General features: G+C 28.7%; 1 protein-coding gene across 1 annotated transcript; it reads right to left on the reverse strand.

Moving 5' to 3' along the window:
• Positions 1-5,264: 5,264 nt before the first annotated feature.
• On the reverse strand, positions 5,265-6,335 carry LOC123268839. The gene is made up of 3 exons (XM_044734238.1): positions 6,191-6,335; positions 5,654-6,085; positions 5,265-5,563 (listed from the first exon to the last, which is right to left on the reverse strand). The coding sequence occupies exons 1-3, from the start codon at positions 6,200-6,202 to the stop codon at positions 5,486-5,488; spliced, it is 522 nt and encodes a 173-aa protein (XP_044590173.1). The 5' UTR covers positions 6,203-6,335; the 3' UTR covers positions 5,265-5,485.
• Positions 6,336-11,072: the final 4,737 nt, after the last annotated feature.

Here is an 11,072-nt window from a genome sequence, read left to right on the forward strand (position 1 = left end):
ATAAATGTACTATTTTTTAAACGAAAAGAGATTAATATTTTTTTTATTTCTATCCATAACGGGTTCGATAGACTTCTAAGTGAAACATTATTCACAAAGCATTTCTTTTTTCGCTTTCGTTTGAATTTTTGGTATTCCTTTTAGCCTCTGATTCTTAGACGTTTATATAACATACTTACATACATAATATATATTATATATCTACCCTTATACGTTTTATCTAAAATAATTTATATAAATTAAAAAAAAAAAATTAAAATGTTAAAGTGCTGTTAATATGCGTTAAAACAAATATGTTTCTCAAAACTTTAATTTAACATAACAGGTGATGTAAGTTTTGTTGACGCATTTGAGAATCTGATATTCTAATTAGTGTTATATTCATGGTACAGTGGACTCTCGATAACTCGAACTTCAAGGGAAGTGATAAAAACTTCGAGTTAACGAGTTTTCGACTTAACAAGATGTTCAAAATTTGCAAGTAGACCAAAAAAATTAAGAAAACACTTGATTTGCAAGAAAATAACTTAGAGAGAAAATATATATTGCAAATAAGAATTTATATGCTTCTTATGAAACATTGAAAATTCTTGTAGGAATTTAGATTTGATTGCTATAAGCTTGGACAGTTCGGAAAAAAACGTCTTTATATTTTACTAACTTCGACTTATAGAGTTTCACTTTTAAAATTCGAGTTATAGAGTATAAATATCCTTTATCGATACTGGAAGGGAAACAATACTAAGTTCGAGTTACAGAATCTAAATAATTCGAGATATCTTGAATTTAAGAGTTCAGCGGAAGGGAATACAAATTTTTTTCGAGTTACTGAGGATTTCGACTTAACAAGGTTCGAGTTATCGAGAGTCCACTGTATTTGCATTAGTACTTTTTTTTTTATTCAGAATTTTTTAATTTTTAATTAATCAATTTATTTATTTCTTTACATAGAGACCCAACAGCAATAGTCAATAACAGGGTCACTATTAGAGAATAAATTTAACGTCCTTTTACAAGATCATATTACATTTAAAAAATTTTATGTTCGTTAATTTTCACACTATTTTTTGATAGATTTTTTCAAATTTTTTTGAGTTGATTTTTTTACTTTGAGCTCAAAATTTTAAAAAATTTGAGATTTTATTGAACCTTATATTGAAGAGGTTGTAACATCTCATCAATTCAAAACTTTAAAACTTTTATACTAACGATTTTTTGCAATTCTCTTAATTTTTTGTAAAAAAATTTTTTAATTTATTTTGTGTTTCACAACAGTACGAAAAAGTCTTCCATAATGTTTTAAATTAGTAGGAAATTTTTTTCACAGAAAAAAACTTTTAACTAAATCTGGAAATTAAATTATAATTACTTGTGTGGAGGTTGGCAATGGCCTGGTCGGCTCGGTGCTCGCTATTCGAAAGAGTGGGACCCGGGTTCGATCCCAGCACGCACCAATATTTTTCAGTAATCATAATTAAAAATATGTGCGTTACGTTACGTTGCCAGCCTCTGGAAGTGGCAGAGATAGCCGGGCGGCACACGTCTGACTTGGGCGATCACACATTTTAAGCAACAACTTGAATGGGTGACCACTCTAGTCAGCGTTGGCTAGCGCTAGGGATCTCTGTACACTAGGAGAGGGGCCTAATGCTCCAGTGGTCGATAAAGAAGAGTTTCTTATCAATCACTGTAGACTTAACCCAGCTCCGACTGTACTAACATGGGTTTTCTCTGTGGTTTTCCCATGTTACTGTTCCAATAGCCGAGTGGTGAGGATCAGGGCAAATGCGGTACAGAAGGCACAAGTCGGTCCACAGCCGTAATGATAAGGCAGAGTTAACTAAGCAGAATGATGGCTTAGGGTGTAAAAGGGCGTTATTACGCCTGTACACTAAAAATCCGTATATAAATAATATAATTACTTGTGTGAATACATTGAAAAGAATTGTCTTAAAATTAATTTCTAAGACATTTCTAAGCTAAACGGTAAAGAGTGTTGATTAATAAAATAATTTATTTTGAATCCATAAAACTTTAAAGCAATTGATACACGGAAAAAAGAAAACTCGAAAAATTAAAGTATAAAATATAAAATCGGTCCCATCGTAATCAAAACTAGAAAAATTACAGTTTGAAATAACATTTTTCTAAATTCAATTTTTTAATTTAATATTCAGAGTTTTCAATGTAAAAATTACATTCAACAATGTAATTCTTATAAAATCTGTAATAATTACATTTGAAACTGTAATTTTTTCAGTTTTCATCACGAAGCGCTCCGTTGCATTATATACTGTAATTTTTCGAGTTTTCTTTTTTCCGTTTAGTAATTAAAATTTGAAGTAAAATTAAAAAAAAAAACAACAATCATCCGACAGAATTTTTTAGGCTCATATAAATGAAGAATTCATTAATCAAAATCAATTATGAAAATAATTTATAAAAAAAAAATTATTATTTGTTCACAATAAAATTGTTCAAGACAATTAAGGACTCATATGATGTTTTAAAAAAGTCAGTAATAATTTTAAAACAATAATACAAGACAATGGGTCATAACAAAAATACGAAATTACATGAAATTTAAAAGGATCAAAATGAATAATTTGCCCGCTTCGGACGCCAGCAAAATTACATCCTAACGTCAGGTATAAAAGAGCAGACTTTCTTTCTGATCCACCTCCGCCGTCAACCTTGACATCGTATTACTGAACCATGACTAATAAAAAGTAAAATAAAACAAAACAGAGGTAATCTTCTTTATTCAAAACATGGATCTATTTAAAATGAAGAAATGCAGAGTACTCTTTATCAAGCATCTTTACGCTGTAGTTAAGAAAAGAAGGGCGGAAAAAATAATACTAGTAGTATATGATTGGATGATATTATATGTTTTTGTAGTGTGACGACAATATGTATTTGTTCAGAGTTTTGGTGTATATATCCGGGAGAAAGCGCTTCAGAAGATGTTTGGTTAACCCAAACTATAAAAAAAGACACTTAGAAATATATATCGTAACATAGAATAAAAAAAATATAAATTTATTTTTTAGAATTAAATATATGAATACAATGCTTGTTACTTATAAGTAATATCATCAAACAGTGGTTGTAAGTTATGATTATTATTACATTTTATAACTATGTACTTACGCTTTTCTGTAGTTACTTAACGGGGGATTTCCTATGTTGTAACTGGGGAATTCACATTATAGATTCTGACTACCACTTTGACCTAATTTATGTGAGTTCAAATTAATTTAAATAATTGTACGAGTAATTGAATCTTTAATTCAAATTTTCTCATAAAAATAAAAAAAAAATGATAAATATCATCATTTATTAATTTATTTTAATAAGAAATTTAAGCTGAAATAATTTCAGCATTTTGCGTTGATGTTTACTTTGGCGGATTGTTTTTATGGATAGTCAGTAGGCGGATTTTATTTTAGATACATGTGATAAGAGTGCTAACATCGTTGAGAAAGTTAATGGACAATTCCACTTTCCCTCTCTTTGTAAATAAGACTTCTGTGTATTGATATTGTCTATTTCTCCATGACGTGAAAGAATAACGATATAATGATAAGTAGAAAAACTTGTCATTATCATTATGATGAACACAGTAATCAGTCATTATAAGCTTTTAATATCTATAATTCTAATTTTGTGAAATAGTAGCATACAAAGTAATTAACTTTTTACTTCGACTAAACTAAATATATTGAATGTAATAAACGTATGCGAAAATAAATTTTTTGGATTTTAAAACTACTGTCAATCATACATGCATTTAGGCCACTCCTACGATTTTTTATAATTTTTTATGTAAAAATCGCTGGAAATATTAAATTGTCCTTGAAGTATTAGTCGCATTTTATTCTCAACTACAGGTAAGATGTTTTCATTTAACTTCGTATTCTCTTTTTAAACTTAAAACTTTTATTATTATTTATAATATATTTAAAGATATATGAATGATGTCTTTATTTACAAGTATGTTAATTTTATTTGTTTATTTTATAACTAAATTATTGTTGAGTCTAAATAGTAAATGGTAGTTCTAATTTACCTTTCGCTCGTAAAAGCTCGAATACATAATTCAACATGTTTCAGCACTTGAAAATTAAAAATATTATTTAGTAAAGAAATATATTAAGAGAAGAAAATTTTTATAACAAAAACATTCTTATAACAGTCAACGAAAGAATTTATTATCGTGATCATAAAACAATTAAATTTTTATTTTAGAATCTGATAGATATTATTCAAAAAAGTTTATTTATTCAAAAAATTGTTCTTTGAGATTACACAATAGGATTGACTAAAAATTTTATTTGATTGTATTAAGATTTCAAAATTTTTCAAAAAATAATCAATCGCTTTAAAATACAAGATATTAAATAAAACAAAAAAGTTAAAAATTAAAACATAGAATTTACACAGTAAAAACCATTGTGCATCTGTGTTGAATACGTTCTTTGTAAAAATTTTTTGTGTTAAAATAACTAAAATCTGTGTCGACCGTACTTAACATAAAAATCGTTTGATTTTACACAAAATTTTTTACTGTATAGATTATTATCGATTTTAATTTTTCGGAAAATTTACACAAGTTTCTTTTGTCTTCAACAATATTTTTAATACTTTTTTTTTTGTACATCCTATTCTCTTTTTAATTGTTTTAAAAAATTCTAGTGTAAGGAAATACTTCGAAAAATTGAAGTACTTTTTTTCTGTACATAACTCCTAAAAATTTTCCCTCAAATCAAAAATAATCATCCTGAAAATTTTTCATTAAAAACACATCTTCGAAATTCGATGAAATGTTGGTATTAAATTTCTTCAAATAATGATTTTCAAATAAGCTTATTCTAAATAATTCACATCTGAGTTGTGATGAAAATTTTTTTAAATTATTTATGATAAAAATCCCATTGCTCAAATTCATCTTTTTTTTCTTAGATAATTTTTAATAATTATACCAGAAACGAAAATAAATTAATACCTTCCATTCAATATTTTTTTATTGATTGAATTAAAAAAATTTGGGGAAGCACAACTAAATAGATACCAATAAATATTCGAATTTAGGGGTAGTATTAATTCTTACCACTAAAATTATACTAATTACTATAAATATTCTTAATAAATAATTATTTTAAATAGAAGTATATTAAAATAAAAACCATCAAAAATAACAAAACGATTATTTTTAAAAAATTGAGCTTTTATTTATTTTTTTTTATTATCAGTATTTTTTTATGCGCATGACTTTTTTAAATACATGAAAAATGATAAATGATAAATGACAAAGAAACAGCAATGCGTAAAGAAGGAACCAATATTATCGATTCCTGGCTAAGAGGAAAAATGAATTGAATGCTTTGTAACTTTACCAACTCAATTCAAGTGACTTTCTTGGGATTCCTGCTCTGATATAATGTTCAACGTTGGTAAAGCAACAACTTAGCAGACGGTTCGATTAATAAGTGATATGATAACCATGTTGTTCAATAGAATAGGTCGCAGGAATAGCCGCGAGTCCACTCCAAGCGGGATACTATTTTTAAAAAACACAAACACAGCAACCATCAATAAAAGGACAAATTTAATTTCAAAATCTAGGACTATAATCTTAATAAAGACTTACCGATGTAAGCACAGCAGGAGCTGCCGCATAAGTGAGGGGTGGAATTGGTGCCACGAAAGAAGTAGCAACTGGAGTGAGTTTGCCAGTTGAAGCTGGTGTCTTCAAAAGTGGGTACTCTGCAATCAAAAGCTGCTTGGCCGCTGGTACTGGAGAGGGTCCAGATCCATGTTCGCTGTGTCCAGAGTGTCCGGTGTGTCCAGGATGTCCCGGATGCTCTTCATGTGCTGAACTGATTGGCGCGTTATTCAATTCATGTTCGACTGCTTCAATTGCAATTGGTTCGTGGGCTGGAGATTCGTGAGCTGGAGCTTCGTGAGCTTGAGTTCCATGAGCTTGAATTCCATGAGCTTCATGAGTTCCATGATGAGGCGCAGGGTTTGGTTCCGCTGCTGGTGCCGAGCATGCTGATCCGATTAAGACAGCCAAGACAATCTGGTGAAGAAACAAAGACCAAATTACCAGAAATGAGTATGAAGATGATTAATATAATAATTAATTGATGCATTGATGATAAGAAACAAATAAATTCACACTTACGTATTGAATCATGATGATACTTTCAGAGAGGAAGTGAACTCAGTAGAGATATGTCGAGGTGGTTTCGTTATTGTGTGCTAGGATCCTCGGTGATCTCAGCTACTTATAGAAGCCAGGCCAGTGCTCGATAAAAAGTCAACTCGTCCAATACCATGGTAGCAGTACTTGTAGTTGCATGACGATCCTTGCAACAGGGCCGGATTATTTTAATACATTTCAGGATCTTCTTCGCAATTTTCTTTAAAGCTCTAAGGCGAATTAATAATTAATAATAAATTCGTTATTGGTCAGGCGGTGGATTAAGGAGGGTAGAAAATAATTTAAAGATTGTTGTGGGTGGGTGAAATGAATTTTGGCGCATTAGAAATAGAGACCAGGGGATTTAATGTAAAATATTCCTCCCTGGAAGCCCTATCTGTGGCAAGCAAATTCCTATCTGTATCGTGTAGGTATGGGTGAAAAGCAGAAACTAGTACTTTTGCTTCCCGATACTTTGGACGCGAGAGGTTGTCGGCCTATGAGTCTCCAACTAACGGCCATTACCCCATTGATTTATTTCTTTGGATACACCACGTATCACCTATATGACCTGAAGCTAGTGATCATCCCTTTAAAGGAAAAAATTGAAGGAGCTTTTTTGTTTCGCTGTTCTTACTGAAACCGGAAGCAAGCATTTTTCCTTGGTTGTAAACGTCATTGAACTCTTTTGATCATGTGATGTCAATTTGTTTTTTTTTTATTTTCGATTAAAATTGAAATGATATTTCAAGTAAAATAGGAAATAAATTATCGGTATTTGTTTAGAAAAGGAGTCCACTCTATTTTTGGTATTAAAATAGAAATTTTCGAATCATTTTTTTCTTTTTAATAATATTTTACAGAAAAATTTTATGGCAGAGTTTATATATTTACAGTGATATTATAATGTGATATTTATCTAAAATTTTTTATTAAATTATGTACGACATACAACCTTACTAATGGCTGTACTATAGGCCCGAAATTATTAGGATAAATAAATGCATGTTTCGGCTTTACGATAATAATTATTAAAATTTCAGTTTGTGATTTTTTTTTATAATTTAAAAAAAATTGTTTCAATCGCATGGTTGAAATTTTTTTTAAAATTAATTTACTTACGATTAACTTGAATAAAAAAATCACGAGATTGTTTAAAAAAGTAATTAAATATCATTTTTATGGGTTGAAATATTGTGGACTCTATTCGCAAGTAATGACCAAAAAAAAATTGATAAAAGTGATAAAATTGAAAAATTAGTGGAAAATATAAAATATATAAATATTGTTAATGATTTCATGGACAAAACCATTAACTGTAAATATTATTTTTTGTTTGTTGACAAACAATATAATGTAATTTAGTCAGTAAATAGGGTTTATAGAGGATTTAATTGAGTATAAAAAGATAAAGGGGAATAATAAAAAAAGTATGTTGTTAACGACCGCGTTCATTCACCTGGACCTTGAGTTCCTGTGTAACTTGTTATGGTGCGAGTGGTACATAGATCCAGATCGAGATCAGTTAAAAAAAGAATAAAAGACTGAAGTAAGTTGAAGTTACGAGTAGGATAAAGAGAAAAGGAAGAAGAAACATCGTATAGAGAGAAGCCGAAGGCTCTCCTCTCTTCTATACGATTGAAAGCGGATAATGTTTTTAAAATAAAAACAAAATAATAAAGTCCTTCGTCTTCAAGGTTCACTCATGTCTCGAATTCAAAAGGCATATAATATACCTACGCATGTATACGTATTACATTTTTCAAAATAATTCATTTTATTAAGTAATTATTATTTATTGATTAAAAAGTAATAAAATATTGATAAACATTTTTATATGCTGTTTAATAAATATTGCGAAAATTTATTTTTATTCAAGCGCTGTTTTTTTTTTTTTTTTCATTATTGATAAATATAGCAATGGAAGATTTATTAAACGTGAAAAGAAATTCATATAGAAAAAATTTACTCTTAATTATTTATACAGTAATATTTTTAAACAAAATCACACTGCTTAACAAAAATCAGCTTGAATGAAAAATTTTTAGAGTTTAATTTTTGGCAGGTAATTTTTTACAAAAATTTTACTTACGAAATTGAAAAAAAAAGTTAGAAAAACGGTTCACCCTAAAGGCCATCCCTGCAACTTCCCGCTAATTCTATTCCTGGGCGCTTAAAATTGTACTTATGACATTTTTGAGATTTTCGAGCTCAAAATATAATTTATATGATATTTTGAGCTCGCTGAGTTCAAAGAAATAATATTTCTATACATTTGAGCTCTCCCAGCTCAAAAGTCTAATAGAAGTTTCATAGAACACTATTTTTGGAATTTTCAAACCGCAATAACTTTTGAATGGATCAACCAATTTTCACGCGGTTGGCGGCATTCGACGCAGTTTTATCATCCCCATAAGTTATTCTCAGGTTTTAATTGATCGAACCAAAAATTTCGGAGTAATCCCGAAAAAACACTTTTTTTGGTTTTCTTTCGTTCACGATATCTCTCGAACGAATCAACTGATTTCGACCAGCTTGGTGTCGATCGACGTGATTTTTCAAGCTTAAGAGTGGATTATTTTTTTAAATTGATCGATAAAGCCGTTGAAAAGTTATTCCATAAAAACCACTTTCAAAAAAAATTTTTTTCTTATTTTTTTTGAGATTTTTAAAAATTTCTTAAAATCTATCGGGCCGAATTGGTTCAAATTCACAGGAAATCTAAGTTTGAGAGAACTCTTTAGAACGCCGTTTAGTAGATTCCGATCGGTTTAGTCGTTCAAAAGTTATAAGCGAGTCACATAGTCACACACACACACACACACACACACACACACACACACACACACACACACACACACACACACACACACACACACACACACACACACACACACACACACACACACACACACACACACACACACACACACACACACACACACACACACACACACATACATACATACATACATACATACATACAGACATAGTGACAACATCGCGGGAGTAGTCAGGGAAGCTTCCTATGACCTTAAAACGTCGAGATCTGATAAAAACTCGATTTTTGCAAAACGGGGTGAAAACAATAACTTCTCGATTCTTGAAAATTTATTCAAACTAATATGTTTTTAAAATATATTCAAAACATTTCTAAATGTCTAAATGTGCTCATTTTAATATTATGAAAATAAATATTTGTACACTGTAAAAAATTTGCGGAGTGAACGCGGAGTGAATGAAGAGTGAATGATTTTTAATTGATTCACTCCCAGCGAGAGTGATATTTACTCCGAGAAGGAGTTAATTTTTATTGATTATAAAATTCACTCCGCATTCACTCCCAAAATAAATGAATTTAGAAATAAATAAATTTTTGTAAAGAAAATATTTTTATAAATCCTTTTTATATTTAATTATTAAAAATTTAATTTATTGTTTTTAATAATATTTTATTTTAATTATTATTATAATGTTTTTATTTATTTTTTTTTATAAATTAATTATAATTAAAAATTGTAAAAAAAAAATACGTAGATATATATATATATATATATATATATATATATATATATATATATATATATATATATATATATATATATATATATATATATATATATTTATATATATACTGGCGGACCCGACAGACGTTGTCATGTACACACGTCTTAAATTTAGAAATTTTAGGAATGAGCTTGTATAGTTAAAAACATCATTAGTTAACAATATGCAATGGGCATTCTTCAATAATTAACATTTTCATATATATAAGCCCATTCTGATTTTATACTCATCAAGAGCTTTCATTTGAGTACCCACATGCATTTTTGATATATTTTATATATTTATATATTTCACAAATACCATACATATAAAATATATAAAAAATGTTATATGGGTACTCAAATGAAAGAACTCGATGAGTGTAACATCGGGATGAGCTTATATCTTTCAAAACTTCAATAATTAACAAATGACATTGTATCTTGTCAACTAATGATATTTTTAAAGATATAAGCTCATCCCGATGTTACACTCATCAAGACCTTTCATTTGAGTACCCACATCAATTTTTCATATATTTTATATATTTATATATATATTATATATATATGTATTATATGAAAAATATATAAAAAATGCATGTGGGTACTCAAATGAAAGCTCTTGAAGATCTTATACTTATCGAGACTTTTCATTTGAGTACCCACATGAATTTTTTCATATATCTTATATATATGATATTTATAAAATCTGAACAAAAACTGTTTCACTGTAAAAAAATCGCGCCAAGTCCACGTTCATAAGACTATTAAGAAAAAAAAATTTGTTTTTTTCTTTACAAAAAGATATAAAATAAAAAAATAAAAAAATCCAAGTAACCGATATGATTGTTTATGATTTTCGGAAATTAAAAAAAATTTTGTTGTAAATTTAAAAATTAAAAAAAAAATTTTGTAATGTATTTAGTGTACGCGGTTGCAAAATATTTTACTTTTAATGAAATTCGTAAAATCTATTTACTAGACTTTAAAAAAATTGAAATGCACAATGACGCACACCAAGTACGTTCCAAAAATATATTTCAGATTCTAGTATTTTTTGTAATTATAATTTACAATTGGTACCAACTTAAATCTCGCATTGGCTGCATTTTTTATAGCAAACTATCCTCTTGAAGCTACAGTTTATGTAAAAATAATTCCAGCGCATCCTGGTGGGTGTAGATGCAAGCTGTGAAATGTCTTTTAACACGCTTTTTTTTAACTGTAGTTTCCCATCTAATGAAGGATTACTATGCATTCTCGAATTATTTAGTCTGTGGCAGATCACTTTGCCCATCGAAAAAAAGTCAGGATCG

Source organism: Cotesia glomerata, linkage group LG7 (assembly GCF_020080835.1).
Source record: "Cotesia glomerata isolate CgM1 linkage group LG7, MPM_Cglom_v2.3, whole genome shotgun sequence".
Taxonomy (NCBI): domain Eukaryota; kingdom Metazoa; phylum Arthropoda; class Insecta; order Hymenoptera; family Braconidae; genus Cotesia; species Cotesia glomerata.